This window comes from Kogia breviceps, chromosome X (assembly GCF_026419965.1).
Source record: "Kogia breviceps isolate mKogBre1 chromosome X, mKogBre1 haplotype 1, whole genome shotgun sequence".
NCBI classification, from domain to species: domain Eukaryota; kingdom Metazoa; phylum Chordata; class Mammalia; order Artiodactyla; family Physeteridae; genus Kogia; species Kogia breviceps.
Window position 1 is genome coordinate 87,012,971 of NC_081330.1, and position 21,487 is coordinate 87,034,457.

The following is a 21,487-nucleotide window of genomic DNA, read 5'->3' on the forward strand; positions in this document are numbered from 1 at the left end:
CCCACCTATCCCCTTGAGTAGGTGGCAGAAGGAAGACAAGACATCTGCTTTGGGGGTTTTCAGACCCCAGTCCCTGAGAGTTCTACCTAAGAAAGCATGACTGGAGGCAGAGAAAGTGCCTGGAGGGGAAAAGTATAAAGTATGCATGATCTTCACCATCCTTTTCCTTCTAGACACCAATGAGAATAGCCTCAAAGTAGACGATGTCTCCTTACCTCAGATAATGTCACAAAGTGTGAAAAGAACCGATCTATTCTCAAAGGTCCACAGCAGCAGGATGCCTTTATGTTGCCCAAGGTTTCAGGATGTATTTTAGCAGTCTGACTCAGAAAAACACCAAGCAGCTAGCTCAGGAATTTGAACCCTGCCTCCAAAGGAAAACCTAAAAAAGAAGTCTGAATATACAACAATCTAAAAGCTAGTAACTAGAGCTAGATTTATTCTTTACTACAATTAATCCAGCCAGCATTGCTTGCTCCCTCTCTAGGGACTGTCTAGAATGGAAGCTTTATTCATTCATTCATCAACTATTTATCGAATGCTTATGACATGTCAGGAATTGTCCTATATTGTGGAGTCAGTGAGGAGGGAAAATAGACATGTTTATGTCCTCAAGGAGTTTCCAGTATTGTGGGAAAACCTTTTTTTGCTAGCAGACTGTCTTTTTGTCTTCTTAACCACAACGCCTAAAACAGCTGAATATACAGGGCTTCTCAGTCAATGCTTACTAGCATATGAAGGGAAATTGGAATTGATACCCTATGGGGCTAACTTAGATTAAATCTCATCTAAAGATAGTGTGTTTGTCCAGTTCTATCTACCTTATTCTGAAGTTCCTGAGTAATACAAGGTGCAGACATCTCCTTCTCTAAAATCTTTTCTGCTACTCAGACAGTACAGCAGGAGGTTAGTGGCACACACTAGATGCCTAGATTCAAGTCCCGTCTCTGTCACTCACAAACCATGTGAGTTGTGGGCCAGTAACCTAACCTCTTTGTCTCAGTTTTATCATATATAACAGTACCTAATTAATGGAATTTTAAGGACAAAATGAATTAATATATATTAACAACATAATTAATATATTTAAATAATTTATTAAATAATTAATATAACTATTAAGAAGACTGCATAATATATGGTAAGCAATCAATAAATGTTGGAAATCATAATTGTTGTTCTGGAGCTACAATGAAGGGAGCTACCAAAAGTTAGTTGTTTTCAGTTGAGCTACTCCAAAGAAATTGTTTCCTGTTTTTTATGGGGTGAGAATTTGGCTACTTTCTCTTCTACACTGAGTTTGGTCTTTCCAGTTTCAAGAAGTGCTCAAGAGGAGCATATATGTGGTATTGAAAATAGACTATAAATGAGGCAATCTTTCACTCAGAAGCTGCTGGTCAGACTTTGAGAAATTTCTTTTGGGATGAGACCAGCCTAAGGAAGAAATTCTTCAGGAGTTATGAAAAAATACTTTCCTGGACATTGCTGCCATCCTCTTTTCTTCCCTACATAACTATACTTCTTGAAGCAGTTGTCACTGCTTTGCTTCATCACTATCCACATACTCTTGAGGCCCAGTGAATATGGTTTCTGCCTCCTTCACTCCAATGTAACCACTTGTGACAACACAGACTGACCTTGAGGACATAATGCTATGCAAGATGTTAGAGAAAGATGAATTCTGTATCATCTCACTTATATGTGGAATCTAAAAATGTCAAACTCATAGAAGCAGAATAGCATGATGGTTGCCAGGGGCTGAGGGGTGTGGGAAATGGGGAGATTTTAGTCAAATAGAACAAATTTCCAGTGATAAGATGAATAAGTTCTCAGGATCTAATTACAGCATGGTGACTATAGTTAAGAATACTGTATTGGTGGATAGACCTGGAATCTGTCATACAGAGTGGAGTAAGTCAGAAGGATAAAAACAAATACCGTATGCTAACACATATATATGGAATCTAAAAAAAAAAATGTCATGAAGAGATTAGTGGTAGGATGGGAATAAAACACAGACCTACTAGAGCATGGACTTGAGGATAGGGGGAGGGGGAAGGGTAAGCTGTGACGATGTGAGAGAGTGGCAGGGACATATACACACTACCAAATGTAAATTAGATAGCTAGTGGGAAGCTGCAGCATAGCACAGGGAGTTCACCTCTGTGCTTTGTGACCACCTAGAGGGGTGGGATATGGAGGGTGGGAGGCAGGGTGACACAAGAGGGAAGAGATATGGGAATATATGTGTATGTATAACTGATTCACTTTGTTGTAAAGGAGAAACTAACACACTATTGTAAAAAGTTATACTCAAATAAAGATGTTAAAAAAAAAAAAAAGAATACTGTATTGTATACTTAAAGTTTGCTGAGAGTAGATTTTAAGCGTTCTTTACCAGAAAAATAAAAGGTAACTGTGTAGGGTGATGGATGTGTTAATTAACTTGATTGTGGTAATCGTTTCACAGTGTATTTGTATATTAAATTAAAATGTTGTACACCTTAAAAATCACATTGTACAACCTACACATATACAATTTTTGTCAATCATACCTCAATAAAGCTGGAAAAAAGTGATGATTATGTTCCACTAAATTACATGCAGTGAGGACATTTACATGCAATGAGGCTGGAAAGCTTGTTAGTGAAGACTGCAGGAAGCCCTGACTGCTTTCCTGCTTTATAAGGAAGTCAGGAATTTAAGTGGGAAATCATAAGCTGGCCTTTGCAAAATATTGCTGTGGGAGATCCAAAAGAGTTACAAACTTTTTCCGTCCTATTTTTAAAATGCCCCAGAGAAGTAGTGGCTATAACTAACTGTTCACAGTAGTCCAATTCTTGGGGAAAACCCACAAATACTGAAAAACTGCTTAGATTTGACCTAAATCCTTCAAGCTAGAGATGTTTTCCCCCTCCTATTCGACTCTGCTTTTCACTGCCAACTGTGGTAAAGCTTCTTATTCCATGTGGCAAAGGCCCAATGAAAACAAGAGTAATACAGGTTCACAAGCATTTGGCTTACTATTTCCATAGTAGACAACACAGTGGTAGTCTCACAGCTAGGTACCATACCTGGATGCACCTCAAACTCTCCATCCTGAGAAGGCCCTTAAATTCAGGAAGGCCATACAATTTCAAGGTTAAGTTTAAGTGCACAAGCTCTGGAGTTAGAATACCTGAATTCAAATCCCAGCTCTACCACTACTGTTTAAATGTGGGCAAGTTTCTCACTTCTTTGAGCCCAATTCCCCCATCTAAAAAGTGGGATAGTGATAGTACTTACCTCATGGGGTTCTTGTGAAGACTAATGAGACAATCCTTATAAAGCATTTACAACATGTCACTTAGTAAATACTGAACAAAAGGTAGCACTGTTTTCATTTGCAACCCACCTACATTTTCATGATATACTATTAAGTTAGCAAATAAAGCTGGTTGAAACTGGAAAAAGTTAGGTTCCCTACACAAATCACTACCCATACTCTATGCTAGCAACGGTTTCCATTTACAACACATTACTTATGAAATAGGAGCTTCCTAGTCATTGCTTTTATCTAAGACAGTGCTTTACAAACTTTTAGATTACTTTGAGAATCAGTGGTCTGATTTATATATATCTTTTAAAATCTTTTTATATATATATCTTTTTTTAACCTCTTAACGTGTTTTTTTTAAACATCTTTATTGGAGTATAATTGCTTTACAATGGTGTGTTAGTTTCTGCTTTATAACAAAGTGAATCAGCTATACATATACACATATCCCCATACCTCCTCCCTCTTGCGTCTCCCTCCCACCCTCCCTATCCCACCCCTCTAGGTGGTCACAAAACATGAACTGATCTCCCTGGGCTATGTGGCTGCTTCCCACTAGCTATCTATTTTACATTTGGTATAAACTACATATATCTTATTTGGTATAATGCCTTCAACTTATCTTTACAAACCTGGTGAGCATATGTTTTCCCACTCCTGCTTCCAGGTATACATTTCCTCTTCTTTTCCTTAAAGCAGTGGTTCCCAAAATATAGTCTGTGGACCAGCAGGATCAGTATCAGCAATACCTGGGAACTTGTTAGAAATGTAGATTCATGGACCCCACCCGAGACCTACTGAATCTGAAACTCTCAGTGGTTGTGGGTGGGACAGCAGTGTGTGTTTTAACAATAACCCTCCAAGTGGTTCTTATGCATGCTCGTTTGATAACCATTGCCCTATCCTACCGGCATAGCTAACATGACCTGTAAAAATAGTCAGTTCATTGTATCACTGATCTCATAATTTCTACACCTCTGGTTTTGATTTCTTCTCTCCAACTCCTTCCGTGTACATGCCTTCACTGTCCACTTGTGTTTACTTCAGTTTCTAAGCGGCTCCATCTTTGGACAAATATCTATCTGAAAAGTTTTTTTTTTTTTGTCTTCAGTGACATAGACGACCGGCTGCTAATTACCATTAGGATTAAGTCAAATCATAACCTTATTTTTCTAACCTTTCATACTTTTATACATCCTCTAAGTACAAGTTATAACTAGAATCTGAGAAAGGGCTGAACCAAGAGTGAACAGAGTAATTATATAACTGTTTGCTGTGCTCATTTAATTGAACATATGATCTATATCTATCCACCTTCCAAAATAAAAAAAAAAACACTTTCGGGTGTTTTCCTTCAAAATTCACCCCAGATAGAGGATAAGGAGAACATGCCAAATCATTAGTCACAGAACAGACCCTCTCCTCCCCCGCCCAGTTCATTTGCTCTTTTCATTTTCCTAGATGTTACTAGGATAAAGAATCTGGAACACCTACTTAAAAAACTCTCCTTCTGTAGAAGATTAATACAACTGTTGATAAAATTAGTCCAATGAGATTATTTTAAGAATTGATATTTTTAATCTACATAATGTTAAACTGCCTAAAAAACATGTTCTTTGGTGCTCAGTAAAAACTCTGTCTCAATTGGGGACAATAAGATGGGGAAAGGTAAGGTTCTGGCAGTCTGGAAGAAGTTTCTTCATGACATAGAGACAAGAAAATTGAGATGAGTCTACTCTGCTGCAGATTCCCTAAATGCTTTTGTGTTCTGTTTCAGTTCTATGGAAACTGAAAAAGGGCTTTGAGTAGTTCTAGTCAGTGTTGTCAAGCTCCATTTCTCCCAGTTCACAATGCCTCATCTTTTCCTTAGGGGATGAAGTCAAACTCTCAGCCTGAAAGAGGTTTTAATACTACTTAACTAGTATAATGAAGGCACATCCCACCAGGTGTTATGGAATATATAAAATTAACCATTCCTGGACCTCAAAGAAAGAAGACTTGCATCTCATAAACACTATTTTCCCTCAACTTTTTATTCATTCCTTTACCAGTTGCATCCTGAAACAGACTTTCAACACACCTCAGGCCTGGATTACTACCACAGCTTCTCCGACTGCCATCAGTCAGCCTATAGGTTAATTTTCTTTCAAAATTCCTTTGTCATTTCCCATCACATTGTACCAAAACTCTTCTGCCTAGCTTTAAGGCTATCATTTGGCTCATCCTTCCTATCCAACTTCATTTTGTACTATTTCCTAAACAGCAGGTCCCCTTCCCCTAGGATAACTGAAATTCATTTGCTCTTTCTTAGGGAAAAGTTGAAGAAACAAGGAAAAGAAAAACAGACACTGAAATCCCTAACAGCAAAAGTTTATTTACAATTGTGGTTAAGGAATATTTTAATGCATGCTGAGAAAACAGTAATATTCCAAACATATAGGTTACTCTCTGGTAAGGAATACAAGATGACGTTGGGAAAGGCTTTGGCATACACAACAACTGGAACCAGGTTAACAGAACACTTGCACTATTATAACATTGTTATCAGAACACTTATATATCACCTACTTTATATGTCACACCAACTTCATAAACAGCTCATCTTCTAACTCCTCACTGGCTATTTGAGTAAATAGCATTCAAGGTTAAACATTAAGACTGGGGAGTAGGGAAGAAATACAGAAGTGATAAGCATCACAACATTTCAGAGACTATATATACTAATACAACATTAAGATTAAGAAACAGTATTCCAATTTTTTTCTGAAACATCATTTGGCAATGTTTTAGCGCATGAGAAGACACTGCTTTGGTCCATCCACTCTTTCCAGCTTTTCAAAGTGTTTCCTGGCATTGCGGATATTGATCAGAGTAGCTGCAGAAGCTGAGGGTGGGGTAGGGAAGATAACCAACAGACTAAGTACAAGCAGCCAAAAGAATAATTGACTAGTAAAAACAAATAAACAAAAGAGAGCCAAATCCCTCAATGTATGTCACAGAGAACATAAGTCCCAAGTTAACCAGAGTTTAATTTTTCTGAATAAAGAAAAGATTTGTTTATATTCTAAACATAGTATTTTCAAAATAAATTTTCAAACTCTTTTGGTTTGGGGCTAATAGTAAAAAAGAATATTATCTTATGTTATATTCTAATATTAACCTAAGATAGATAACTTAAGAGATAATTTAAACTTCTGGGGGCATCCTGGAAATACTGCTAGAACCTTTATTTCAATGGTTGTGATGGATATGGCTATTATGGCATGGAAGCACCAAATATCTCTCTTTATGCCCATAACAGAAATATGGGAGTATGGTACTTAGGAATATACATGACATATAAAATGGTTCAACATTTAATAGTTCAGAGCTTAGATTGACTAGTCTTTTAAAAATCTACCCCACATGGAGCATAAGTCATACATTTGGGTTCTTTTTCTTTAAAATCCTTAGATGTAGTAACTATACGTAAGTAATTTTTAAAGTTCCCATGAAGAAGATATAATACCCTAGAGTCTAAATTATCTTTAAGTTTCAAAAATTAAGTCTATTAAATAAAAAGTATTTACCACTAGTACTAAAAATTGTTTTCATTGTGGTAAAATACACATAAAATGAAATTTACCATTTTAGCCATTTTTAAATGTATAGATCAGTGGCATTAAGTACATTCACAGTGTTGTGCACTACAAAATAGCTTTTAAGTATCTTTAATAATGTACTACCTCTAGGGAAATTAGTTTAAAGAATATGTGGCTTTGAACCTATGTCAGCTAAGTTTAAACTTACGAATGGATGGATCAGACATCACAACCATCACATAAGTGTTGGATGTAAAGATGTCAATGAAAGCAGCAAAGTTAGAGTTCCTGACTTCCATGCTCTGGAAAGAGGCAGCCAGCTTGCTACAGGAGAAAAGAGAAAAGTGAGTAAAGAACATAAAATAATAGCAACATAAGATATTCTTATCTTTCATGTTAAACATTTTCAAAGCATTATATCTCAATCCACCAACTCATTAAAACAGTTAATCACTAATCCCACTTTGTTTTCCAAGGAAACTCTGACAAATTTAACACATGCTGGAAAGTGACTTAGAAAGTGGATTAGGACTTGATACTGACTGTGAAATGAAAAGTGGGCTTGGACCTAGATTCATATTAAAAATCATGTGACCAAAGATTTCTCTAATATTTAAGAAGTTCATTCAGTTGAAATTTCCCTATCATTGCGATTAATAACTGTACCTTTTGAATGTTAGTTATGCTGAAATTCTAGAAATTATCCCATTTCTTTGAAAACAAAAAGGGTAATGATATTTATATGCCATTTGCTATTTCTTCTTAAAAATGTTAGAATAAACATGCCAGAAAGTCTCAAAGTGTGCTATGGTATAAAAGGGAAAAACTTACACTTATTCTAGTCTGGGCATCAAAGTTTTACCAGGATAAGAATTTTGATTATTAAATCTTTACTAGATTATGATGTTCAGTCATTCTTTCTTCCTATATTCACAATGCTAAGATTCAAATTGTATTTAAACAAAGCTGAGACAATATGATCAGACATTTCTAGACTCTCTACTTTGTACCATTCTTGAATCAGTACCTCACTATTTTAATTACCGTAGTTTTATAGTAAATCTTGGTATTTGGTAGGGTAAATTCTCGTTTCTTGTTTTTCAAAACTCTCTTGGACATTTTCTGTTTATTTTTTCCCAAATAGTATCAAACATCTTGAAGGGGTACTCTGCTTATATATTTTTCATATGCTTCTTCTGCATCAGTTGACTGCATTAAAGATGTCTTTCACTTCAATCAACTGTAGGCTCCCTTAGAGTTTAGCTTTATTTATTTATTTTTTTTTTATTTTATTTTTTTTTTTTGCGGTACGCGGGCCTCTCACTGTTGTGGCCTCTCCCGTTGCGGAGCACAGGCTCCGGACGCACAGGCCCAGCGGCCATAGCTCACGGGCTTAGTTGCTCCGCGGCACGTGGGATCTTCCCGGACCAGGGCACGAACCCGTGTCTCCTGCATCGGCAGGCGGATTCTCAACCACTGCGCCACCAGGGAAGCCCAAGCTTTATTTTTAATATAAAGAAGTATGCTGAATATAGAAGTACAGTCTACTATAGTTATTTGAACCTCTCAAAAAATGACAATTTGTTCCAGAGATAAATACATCACATAAGATCTCTTACCTACAGCTCAGCTTAAATTGCTTAATAATGTTGCTGATTTTCTCAAATCTGTGGACATCACGCTGTTCTTTACATTGATAGTGAGAAATCACCTACGAAAAAGAGCAATGCCTTTTAAATCCATGCAGTGTTGTCATATCACCCTCTACTACTCCTCAAAGCAATACATTTGTCAGTCTCTTGGTCACCCTGATTTTCAGGGTAGACTTGGCACCTGGCTTTACTGCCTCTATTCCTCTGTCCCATATCCGGTCAACATCTGCATAATTTCATCATCCCTAAGGATGACCCGTCCAGTACTGTTTGGTTATAATTTTATTAGATCATTAAGTACTGTATTATCTATTTTGGTTCATTGCTGTCCTTTCTCACTTACTTTAATCATTAAATATTCATCTTATTTCAAAAGGATGATCTTTGATTCAAAAAAAGTACAAATCAAAAAGGAAAAATAAATAAAAATTCTTAGCTGTTCTTTTTTTAATATTTCATTTATTTGTTTATTTATTTTGGTTGTGTCAGGTCTTAATTGCAGCACACAGGATCTTCGTTGAGGCATGTGGGATCTTTTCACTGTGGCATGCAGGCTCTTCGTTCAGGCTTTTCTCTATTTGTGGCACATGTGCTCCAGGGCGTGTGGGCTCTGTAGTTTGCAGCATGCGGGCTCTCTAGTTGAGGTGTGCAAGCTCAGTAGTTGTGGTGCACAGGCTTAGTTGTCCCGCAGCATGTGGGATCTTAGTTCCCCGACCAGGGACTGAACCTGCATCCCCTGCACTGGAAGGTGGATTCTTTACCACTGGACCACCAGGGAAGTCCCTCTTAGCTGTTGTGAGGTGTACTTAATGTATTTAATTTTAATGAAGGCTATAACCAAGTGGTTTTTGGTATCATATTTAAAAATCTTAACTGAACGATTCTAACCTCTGAGGATTTACTATTTATAAATGAACCTATTCATGATGGACACCAATGCCAAATGAAAATACTTCCCTAACACTTTCAGATTAATAAAACCACACAAGTATTTCCCATAGGCTGATGCAGAGTTTCTAGTAGGAAGCAAAACTGAGTCATTTGCCAGAAGAAATTCACAGGGCAATTCCCTGAAACCATGGGAAATTTTCAAAACATAATTCCTAGACCAATGGTGGAAGAGGTTCCTGTTGCTTGACTTCAAGAGCTATAGTGAAAATGGTCAATCACACCTAAACTTAGTCCTCAAGAGAAAGCAAAAGCTACTTGTTACTGTCAGTGAAAAATAGAGTTCATATTAGGTTAACCTCTATGATCATGTGTGGTAGATATGGCAGGAGAATACTGCTGAATCAAGATTCTGCCATGTCATGTGTCTCAAGATAGAAGAGCTCACCTGTTTGTTGCTATTAACACTAGCAGGAAAGACAGGGCTCAGGGTAGTGAACTTCCAAGCAAGTGATCCCTCAGCCTATGGGCTGAGGCAGAAAGACACTCTAGTTAGGACTCCTTGCCTCAACTGTACCAGTTAGCAGGAAGGATGACTCCCAAATATGCTACCATTAAAAATAATGTTTCCACAAAGGAAGGAGAAAAAATTGCACTTTGCTTTCTCTGCCCTCTGTTGGCTGCAATAGCAAAATAAATCAATGTTTAACAGTTTGCCAACTGTATGCTAAACTTTGTGCTAGGGTTTAATGTTACCTTGTCCCATTTTCATCCACACAATAAACCTATGATATAGCTATTATTATCTCCATTTTATAAAAGGGGAACCAAACTCAGAGAGATTAAGATATGTATCTACCATATACATGCTGTCTAGAAGAGACCCACTTCAGATCTAGGGACACATACAGACTGAAAGTAAGAGGATGGAAAAATGCATTCCATGCAAACAGAAATCAAAAGAAAGCTAGAGTAGCAATACGCAAATTAGACAAAATAGAGTTAAAAATAAAGAATGTTACAAGAGACAAAGAAGGACACTACATAATAAGGGATCAGTCCAAGAAGAAGACATAACAATTGTAAATATATATGAACCCAACATAGGAGCACCACAATATATAAGACAAATACTAACAGCCACAGAAAGAAAAGTCGACAGTAACACAATTATAGTGGGGGACTTTAACACCCCATGTTCATCAATGGAAAGATCATCCAGACAGAAAATCAATAAGGAAACACTGGCCTTAAATGACACATTAGACTAGATGGACTTAATTGATATTTAGAGCATTCCATCCAAAAGCAGCAGAATACACATTCTTCTCAAGTACACATGGAACATTCTCCAGAATTGATCACATGCTTGGCCACATAGCAAGCCTTGGTGAATTTAAGAAAACTGAAATCATATCAAGCATCTTTCCCAAACACAACGCTATGAGATTAGAAATCAACTACAAGGAAAAAGCTGTAAAATACACAAACTCATGGAGGCTAAACAATATGCTGCTTAACAACCAATGGATCACTGAAGAAATCAAAGAAGTAAAAAAGTATATAGAGACAAATGAAAATGAAAGCATGTGGATCCAAAACCTATGTGACACCCCAAAAGCAATTCTAGGAGGGAAATTTATAGCAACACAATCTTGCCTCAGGAAATAAGAAAAATATCAAATAAACAACCTAACCTTACAACTAAAGCAACTAGAGAAATAAGAACAAACAAAATACAAAGTTAATAGAAGGAAAGAAACCATAAAGAACAGAGCAGAAATAAATGAAATAGAGAGAAAGAAAACAACAGAAAGGATGAATGAAACTAAATGCTGGTCCTCTGAAAAGATAAACAAAATGGATAAACCTTTAGACAGACTCATCAGGGAAAAAAGGGAGAGGACTCAAATCAATACAATTAGGAATGAAAAAGGAGAAGCTACAACAGACATCACAGAAATACAAAGGATCATGAGAGATTACTACAAGTAACTATATGCTAATAAAATGGAAAACCTAGAAGAAAAGGATAAATTCTTAGAAAGGTACAATCTCCCAAGACTGAACCAGGAAGAAACAGAAAATATGAACAGATAATTACAAGAATGAAATTGAAACTGGGATTAAAAAACTCCCAACAAACCAAAGTCCAGGACCTGATGGCTTCACAGGTGAATTCAATCAAACATTTAGAGAAGAGTTAACACCTATCCTTCTGAAACTATTCCAAAAAATTGCAGAGGAAGGAACACTTGCAAACTCATTCTGTGAGGTCACCATCACCCTGATAATCAAAACTAGACAAAGATAGCACCAAAAAAGAAAATTACAGGCCAATGTCACTGGTGAACATAGATGCAAAAATAGTCCTCAACAAAACACTAGAAAACCAAATCCAACAATACATTAAAAGGAACAGAACCGATGATCAAGTGGGATTTACCCCAGGAATGAAAGGACTTCTCTTTTCTTTTTTTTTTGTTTTGTTTTGTTTTGTTTTTAAACAACAGAAATTTATTTTCTCACAGTTCTGGATGCTGGAAGTCCAAGATCAAGGTGCCGGAGACTTTTTTTCTCCTGAGGTGTCTTTTGTTGGCTTGCAGATGGCTGCCTTCTCACTATGTCCTCACATAGCCTTTTTCTCTGTGCATGTGTACTCCTGTTATCTCTTTAAATTCTTGTAAGGACTCCAGTCCTATTGGATTAAGGCTCAACTCTTGAGGACCTCATATAATCTTAGTCATCTCCTTAAGGGCCCTATATTCAAATACAGCCACATTGGCAGTTAGAGCTTCTTCATATGAATCTTGGGGGGACACAATTCAGCCCATATACATATACACATTGTATACAATATTTTCCATATGCTTTAAGGGAGTGCAAAGTCCACGAAAGGACTTTTCAATATCCCCAAATCAATCGGTGTGATACACCAGAGCAACAAACTGAAGAATAAAAACCACATGATCATCTCAAAAGATGCAGAAAAAGCTCTTAACAAAATTCAACACCCATGTATGATAAAAGCTCTCCAGAAAGTGGGCACAGAGAAAACTTACCTCAACATAATAAAGGCCATATATGACAAACCTACACCTAACATCATACTCAATGGTGAAAAGCTGAAAGCATTTCCTTTAAGATCAGGAACAAGACAAGGATGTCCACTCTCGCCACTTTTACCAAACATAGTTTTGGAAGTCCTAGCCATGGCAATCAGAAAAGAAAAAGAAATAAAAGGAATCCAAATTGGAAAAGAAGTAAAACAGTCTCTGTCTGCAGATGACATGATACTATACATAGAAAATCCTAAAGATGCTACTAGAAAACTACTAGAGCTCATCAATGAATTTGGTAAAGTTGTAGGATACAAAATTAATACACAGAAATCTCTTGCATTTCTATACACTAACAATGAAAGATCAGAAAGAGAAATTAAAGAAACAATCCCATTTACCAGTGCAGCAAAAAGAATAAAATACCTAGAAATAAACCTACCTAAGGAGGCAAAAGACCTGTACTTCAAAAAACTATATGATGCTGATGAAAGAAATCAAAGATGACAGAAACAGATGGAAAGACATACCATGTTCTTGGATTAGAAGAATCAATATTGTCAAAATGACTATACTACCCAAGACAATCTACATATTCAATGCAATCCCTATCAAATTACCAAGGGAATTTTTCACAGAACTAGAACAAAAAATCTTAAAATTTGTATGGAGAAACAAAAGACCCCGAATAGCCAAAGCAATCTTAAGAAAAACGGAGCTGGAGCAATCAGGCTCCCTGACTTCAGACTATACTACAAAGCTAAAGTCATCAAAACGGTATGGAACTGGCACAAAAACAGAAATATAGATCAATGGAACAGGATAGAAAGCCTAGAAATAAACCCACGCACCATGGTCAATTAACCTATGACAACAAAGGCAAGACTATATGATGGAGAAAAGACAGTCTCTTCAATAAATAGTGCTGGGAAAACTGGACAGCTACATTAAAAAAAAATGAAATTAGAACATTCTTTAATACCATACACAAAAATAAACTCAAAATGGATTAAAGACCTAAATGTAAGATTGGATACTCTAACAGTCTTAGAGGAAAACATAGGCAGAACACTCTGACATAAATTGCAGCAAGATCTTTTTCAATCCATGTCTAGAGTAATGGAAATTAAAAAACAAAAAACAAATGGGACTTAATTAAACTCAAAAGCTTTTGCACAGCAAAGGAAACCATAAAGAAAGTGCAAAGACAACCCATAAAATTGGAGAAAATATTTGCAAACGATGTAGCAGAAAGGGGATTAATCTCCAAAATTTACAAACAACTCAAGTGGCTCAGTATGAAAAAAAACAACCCAATAAAAAAATGGGCAGAAGACCTAAATAGACATTTCTCCAAAGAAGACATACAGATGGCCAGGAGGCATATGAAAAGATGCTCAACATCAGTAATTATTACAGAAATGCAAATCAAAAATACAATGAGGTACCACCTCACACCAGTCAGAACGGCCATCATCAAAAAGTCTACAAACAATAAATGCTGGAGAGGGTGTGGAGAAAAGGGAACCCTCTTACACTGTTGTTGGGAATGTAAATTGATACAGTCACCGTGGAGAACAGTATGGAGATGCCTTAAAAATCTAAAATTAGAGCTACCATATGATCCAGGAATCCCACTCCTGGGCATATATCCATAGAAAAACATGGTTTCAAAGGATACATGCACCCCAATGTTCATTTCAGCCCCGTTTACAATAGCCAAGACATGGAAGCAAATTAAATGTCCATCAACAGATGGATGGATAAAGATGTGGGGCATATATACAATGGAATATTACTCAGCCATTAAAAAAGAATGAAATAATGCCATTTGCAGCTACATGGATGGACCTGGAGATTATCATACTAAGTGAAGTAAGTCAGACAGAGAAAGACAAATATCATATGATATCGCTTATATGTGGAATCCAAGAGAAATGATACAAATGAACTTGTTTACAAGACAGAAACAGACTCACAGACTTAGAGAAGGAACTTGTGGTTGCCAGGGGTGAAGGGTGGGGGTAGGGATAAATTGGGAATTTGGGATTGAGACGTACACACTTCTATATTTAGAATAGATGGCCAATGGGGACCTACTGTATGGCATGGGGAACTCTGCTCAATATTCTGTAATAACCTAAATACGAAAAGAATTTGAAAAAGGATACGTGTGTATGTAAAAAACAAAAAAACCCAAGAAATGTGTCTAAAATCATGAAGCACTGGTAGAGCTCAGAAACCAATTATTTACTGTAAGCTGCTCTTAGAGTTATATTTATTTAGCTGATCAGCAATTACTTAAGCAGTGCTTTGTGACATCTCAAGTCAATTTTTATTAGTTATTTAAAAATTTTACTTATAAATGTAATATTGGGTTTTGCACGCCCCCTCATGGCCAAATACACAGTAGGTGCTAATATCATTGTTAAGCTGAATTTATAAGAAAAATAAAAATACCAACATACCTCTTTGCCCTTTCACCTCCCCATCTGAACTCTTAGCTACGTCACTGAGTTGACCATTACATCTCTTCCATGTTAAAAGCTTTAAACTCAAAGAAAAATACCCATCATTTCATAATAAAAGTCAATAGGAAATAGGAATTCTTTAACACAAATGAACAATTATTCACAAAAATAATCTAAACTCTATAGTAAGGCTTACCTGCAAACATCTAAGTTTTACTAATTACTAAAGATCCACGCACCAAAGAACTTCTTTCAAGTTACTTGCTGACAATACTACTTTATAAATAAGGCTATGCATGGTGAAGTAATGACAAGAGGGAAAAAGGTTCTTCCTGAAAGTGGCAACATATTCTCCGTTGCTGAATAGAAGAAGGTGAGTGTGAAGTACATCTGCAGAGCAGAAAGTTCTCACCAGAAAAGTGGCTCTCTCAAATAGAAGCACTTCATCAGCCTCAATAATTTCAGCAAAATTCCTTAGGTTCATTTCCAGCTGCTGAACATTGGGAATCAGCTGATAAACAATGCTGGACCAAGCCTAACAGAACAGAAGCACAGTGTAATATTACTAACAGGTAGCCAGTCCCAGATCTTTGCAAATGAGTAAGTATACTATAACATACAGATAGCAAAATATGGTGATAATTGAGTCCCAAACAAATTCTGGCAACAAGTATGATATAACACAAACGAAGTGAGAAAATGAAGATAATATTTGATTGTTATCCTTCAGTTGGATTTTTAAAAGTTTCAAACACTTTTGTAAAATACTTCTTTCCATTGATAATTAAAAATAAACAAATATTTAATTCCATCATATTGCCTTAGGGAAGTTGAAAACTCTGATATACTGGGCTAAAGAACTTCTAATCCAGCCATTCAAACAGGTATGTAAGTCCAAGAGTGTAGACTGCTCTAAAGATCAGAACCTAATAATGCTATATTTAACATGCATCTAAGTATCAATTTTATGAAAATATCAGAGCCATGTAGAAAAATGGCCCCTCCCCTCAATGGGATGACATACAATAGAAATTAGTTGCATTATCATTCCAAAAGGCTTATTGTCAGCTGTATAAATTATTGATCCAATTGAATTAAAAACAGTCCACTGCGTGTTTGCCTAAAACTGACTTCATCCAGAGGAGTATGACTAAAATAAGGAGTTGAAATTAACCACACCCTCCCTCTATTCTCTTAAGGCTCTTTTATTTGAATTTTCATTATAATATTTCTTTCAATTTTGCTCCAATTTGTCTGGTAAGGTGTACAATGTTCTTCTCTCCCCTATTAGAGGGCAGGAACCTGATCTTAGCCATCTGTGTGTTCAACAGCATCAAGCAGATTGCAATGAGTGCTTGTAGAATAAAACTTAATATAAAAATTTATGTCAGCTCTATGCAACATTGATGTTAGAGAGAGTAGAGCCATGTCTCTGTTCCAATTAGTTTTATTACTTAGGCATGGGGGTTCAGGTTCCAAGTTCCCAGGTCGGTGTTAATGTCACTGCTGAATTTACCTTGGAGAAGGCACCAAAGCTAACCACAGCAGAGACATTGTCACTCACAGCAGTGTTGTGATTAGCCAATTGTCTTTGGTCGTGTTATGTATTGCCATCCTTCACACCGCAGTTGGTTCTTATCAGTGCGTCATGTCCATCCTTATTCACGGTTACCTGTTCTATGGGAATAAGGCTTTGAGAGAAATTCGGCCCAAATTAATCTAGAACAGTATTTCCTAGATAGGTATCTCAAAATGATCTGTTATTAGAGCGAGGCTGGGTCAACATATTGGGGAAAAAATGAATTAGTTCAAAAAATAAATCAGTGGCTATGTTTAAAGTCCAATTGTTTTTCTCCTTGGCAAATCAGGTTTCTGTGCTTTTGGTTGTAGATACTTGTCAGATGGAGTTGATACTGAGGCTATAGCTACGAGTCACAGAGAAGGATGCTTTCCTACCCAGATTTGTCAATGGATACCAGAAGCAGTCTGACCACAGGAAGACCCAAAAGGAGCCAGTCTTTCAAATCACTAAATCAGTGGGAGAAAGGGAGGAAGCAGGATAAGGAGCCTATGTGCCAATAAGGTAATTTCAGCTTCATCCATAACACAGCTATTGTTTGTAACCTCTACAACTACTACAAGCAGTGTAGCATCCATTCCACCAATGGGGGAACAATCTCTCTGGTTGAAAGAATGCTAGTCTGTAATTTGACATGAAAGTTGAAGCTATCATACTCTAGAAATAACATATCCCATTCTAAGACTCCCGTCTCCAATCTCTCCCCTAAATATTGTTCTTCTACTGCCATCCAAACTTAGGCAGACTAGCTTATATCCTGTAGAGGTACCTGAATATTAGATACAATACCAATCAGCACTGAGACCACAACAGGTCAAAATGGATGATGGCCAGTGAAACCTCTACTGTCATGAAGATCTGTCTCAAATTAATCAGGACCAAACTGGGTTAATTCAGTGTGATCTGGTATGTATGTCGACCCAATCTAAGCTCAAAACCAAAATTTCTTAAGGTTAAATTGGGTATTTTTCAAACAATTTATTGTAGATTATTTCTTCTTTTAGTTCAACACATCTAGATGGCTATGAAAGAGTTTAAAATCTTTTAGTTTTGATAATACCCTTCTAGCTTTTTTTTCATGCTCTTTAAATGAGAGAACTCAGAAAAACATACACACCTTATAGAGAGTTTCATCCCAGATAGATGTTCGGAAGCAAGAACATTCCAATGGGCGAGACAAACGCCTCAGATCTTCTTCTCGCTCTTTAAAAATCTGAAGTAAATAGACCAACATACTGATCAGCATATAACTAACAGCTCTCCTCTCTCACTGCAAAATCTGAGGTGTAATATTTTAGCATATTTTAAACAGGGGCATTTCGTTTTTCCTCAGAGGAATTTTTAAATGTGTACATTACTTTACAGACTAGGATGGCAGAAATGATTTCAGGTCAGGTCTACAAAGTGCAATGGCTACTAGAATTCTTCAGGACTGTGCTGCTTGTTCTGAGTACTCACTGAGAACACTATGCTGGAAAATAAAATTTACCTAACAGAGAAATCTTAATAAAATATACCTAACATTCCAAATAATCCAATCTGGGTCATTTTTTAAGATATCCATACCAGTATCGAGATTTTATAAATCAAAATACTTCAATTTTTGTAGATATCTTACTCTCATACACACAAGCATACACATATATTATTTCTGTATGGACTGCATTTATTTGGCTACATAGATATAACAACCCCTTACACACAAATATCTATTCTTCTTGGCTATGTATCTATCTACATATATGCCCATATATACATGGAAAAATATCTATTTATACAAATATAAACACATATACAGATATTTTCCAGGACTGGGTGGGCTTATAGTGAGTGCACTGTTCACACTGTGATAGATAATTTTATGCAACAACTAGGTTAGGCCACAATACCCAGACATTTGGTTAAATACCAATTTAGATGTTGCTATGAAGGTATTTTTTAGATGAGATTAATATTTAAATCAGTGGACTTTTAGTAAAGCAGATACCCCTCCATAATATGGGTAAGCTTTATATAACCAGTTGAAGTCCTTAAGAGAAAAAGACTGCCATTCCCCAGGAAGAGGGAATTCTGCCTTCCAGACTGCCTTCTGACTCAAGCTGCAACAAGGGTCTCCAGCCTATCAGTCTGCCCTGCAGATTTCGGACTTGGCAGCCTCCACAAATGTATGAGTCAATTCCTTAAAATTAATCAGTCTCTCTCTTATTCTCACTCTCTCTCTCTCCACACACACACACACACACACACACACACACACACTTCTTATTGGTTCTGTTTCTCTGAGGAACCCTGACTAATACACACACATAGAGGGAAACACCTATCTTGCTTGAAACTGATATTCAGGGAAGCACCCTAGCCATTTTATTCCAAAACCTCCAAGTCTGAAACTTTAATGAAATAGAGTATACTTTTCTTAATTAAGCTTAAAATATTTACATAAGTATTTAGAAAACAATATGTTGATCACTAAAAATTACAAGTAATTAAAAAATCCATAAGGAGGTCATTTATTGGAATGCTCTAGGTTTTTCTGTTGCAAATTGGGCCAGGGAAACAAAACCAAAAATAGTAATAATAACAAACCCCTCACAAGCTCAAGATCAAGCTACATACAGAATTTTCTGCTGAATTAAAACAGAATTGATACTTAGTGAGAGGGAGAAGGAATTAAAAAGAATACTCGAAAGTCCTTTTCAGAGTTAAATATGGAACCCTGTCAAGTGGTTTCTGAAAGGCTGTACGCTAACCTAGAAACACCAAAACATACTCAAATACTGGAACACTAAAGGCAATCCTGCAACTAATTATGGAAAAAAAAAGTATTCCTGACCACAGCTATTACCAGAAAATTCTTAATTTAAAGGGGATCCTTAGACTCCTAGGTTCCAACCCAAAGAAGAACTGTATTCTTCTACATCACCAGCATATTCTAAAACTGCTTTCCTCAACTTTACCCTTGGAAATAGAGGATTTTCTCTTTCAGCTTAGACTTTAAAATCCAATCCTCTTATTTTATATTGAGCAAACTAAAGCTAGACTATATTTGTGACTTGCAAGTCCTGGGGTCTCATAGCTAGCTAGGAGCTTGCCCTTTCTACTGTGTCTTTTCTGGTTTAAATTTATGTGTACTAACTCCCATGCTAGAAAAGAAGATAAATATACCATATCAGTGCAATTATGAGGGCCTTGGCATTGTGCCTAACACAGTGTAGTTGGCATTTGAATTGGTGCATACCAGTTTCCTAGGTCAACCTAGTGACAGCTATGACCTTTCTTTATCTCACACCTGGTGGGTCTTCTAGCCTTGACAATAACTGCCTGCTCTGAAGGACAGTAAAACAGCAGCAGCAAATATATTTTCAAAATACATAAAGCTGCTTAGTGGTATCACATGGTCAGGATCCTTTCCTAAATTTGAAAGTTATTTGCTAAATGAACATTATATTTCCCTTACCATGGAACATTTGTTTATAATTGCTTTTAAAAATAAATGTCAACTTTATATTGAAAGCTTATGCTGAGATTTTTTTTTCCTAAAAAAAATGGTACAAATTTATCTATATCTCTACAGAAGAAGTCTACAAATGATGTCAATTATTTGGTGCATCACCCTTTCTATTTCTTACCAGGTCTCGTTGATCCTCCTGTACCAGATCCATTTTATGCACCAAGCAAAAGATTTTGGCATCTGGAGAATTCTGCAGAATGGCCTCCAGGCATGACTGGTAATAGTGCATGTCCTTTTCCAGTTCACGGCTTTCCACATCAAAGACATAAATCAGAACCTCCACATTACGGAAGATGTTGTCTCGCTGGCTGGTGAAATAATTTTCCATGAAGGTGTCCTGTCTAGTAGGAAAAAAAATTAGGTGATAAGCAAGTCATCACTTAATCACTCCTATTTACGATCTATTTTTGTTGGCTTAACCAGTGTGGAAGATGATCCTAAAGCTTCAAATTAAAGGGAAAATTATAGCAAATTAGGATGGCCTCACCTTCTTACTTAAGCCACATCATGTGCCACCTTTTGCTCCTCTCCTTGTGTTCTAAATATACTTTGACCTTCCCTCAGTTCTAGTGGCCCATTGCCTTTACACATACTTTTTCACTCTGTCTCACAAGCTATCCCCTTACTTTTATACTTAATTAACTCCTATTTGTTCCACTGGATTTCAGCTCAATTCATACTTCCTCACAGAAACTATTCCTGACCTCACTGATCTGGGCAAATCTAGTTGCCATAGGCAATTATACTAACACATTGGTTTTAGTTTTAACACTCACCACAAGTGTGATATTATACATATTTGTGTGAGTTTTTAATTAATGGCATTCAATCCCCTAGATGGCAAGCTCCATGAAGGTAAGGACGATGTCTGTTACAGTTTGACATTGTTTCTCAGCTTTTAACACAGAGCTTGCCACAGAGTAGTTGCTCAATGAATATTTGCTGAATGAATAACTAGTCAAACACTGTAGACTATATGAAATTGGCTCCAAGTTAATTTTTTAGCAGAATGTTGCTCTTTGCTCCTTAGGCTGTGTGCAGCTTCCTGAGAAATTCTCAATTGCCAGCTGGCTAGAAGAATACAGTAGTGTTCTGTCCTGAACAAAAAAATCAAGGAGTGGCATCAACAAGATGGTGGAATGAAAAGCTACCTCTGTCTGTCCCCTTCAATCTACAACCAGTAAAACATTCAAAACTCAACAAAGGTACTTTTGTCCAACACACCAGGATGCTACAGAATTCCACACACCTGTACATCTAAAGGTGGATGGACTGGAACAGAGGAGGCAGAACCGAAGGAACAGTTGAGGTAGTGCCTATAATCCTGGCCCTCTGGCCATGGCAGCTAAGCCTGCAGCCCCAGAGAACCTGGTAGCAGCAGAGAAGACAGCATACACAACACCAGCCTCCTGGCTGCAGTGAAACCCATG

General features: G+C 36.8%; 1 protein-coding gene across 10 annotated transcripts in view; it reads right to left on the minus strand.

The window, feature by feature from the left end:
• Positions 1 to 5,666: 5,666 nt before the first annotated feature.
• Positions 5,667 to 21,487, minus strand: part of RRAGB (Ras related GTP binding B) — a 57,189-nt gene continuing 41,368 nt past the window's right edge. For 7 of the 10 annotated variants that reach the window (XM_059049785.2, XM_059049789.2, XM_059049784.2 and 4 more), the window contains 6 exons: positions 20,176 to 20,398; positions 17,664 to 17,759; positions 15,380 to 15,502; positions 8,517 to 8,608; positions 7,106 to 7,221; positions 5,672 to 6,200 (listed from right to left, as the gene is read on the minus strand). In XM_059049785.2, the coding sequence (XP_058905768.1) occupies positions 6,103 to 6,200; positions 7,106 to 7,221; positions 8,517 to 8,608; positions 15,380 to 15,502; positions 17,664 to 17,759; positions 20,176 to 20,398 (748 nt within the window). In that variant the 3' untranslated portion in view covers positions 5,672 to 6,102. Of the gene's footprint in view, positions 6,201 to 7,105; positions 7,222 to 8,516; positions 8,609 to 14,964; positions 15,503 to 17,663; positions 17,760 to 20,175; positions 20,399 to 21,487 lie in introns of those variants that run through there. The other 3 variants (XM_067023070.1, XR_010838567.1, XM_059049788.2) reach the window with 3 other exon arrangements.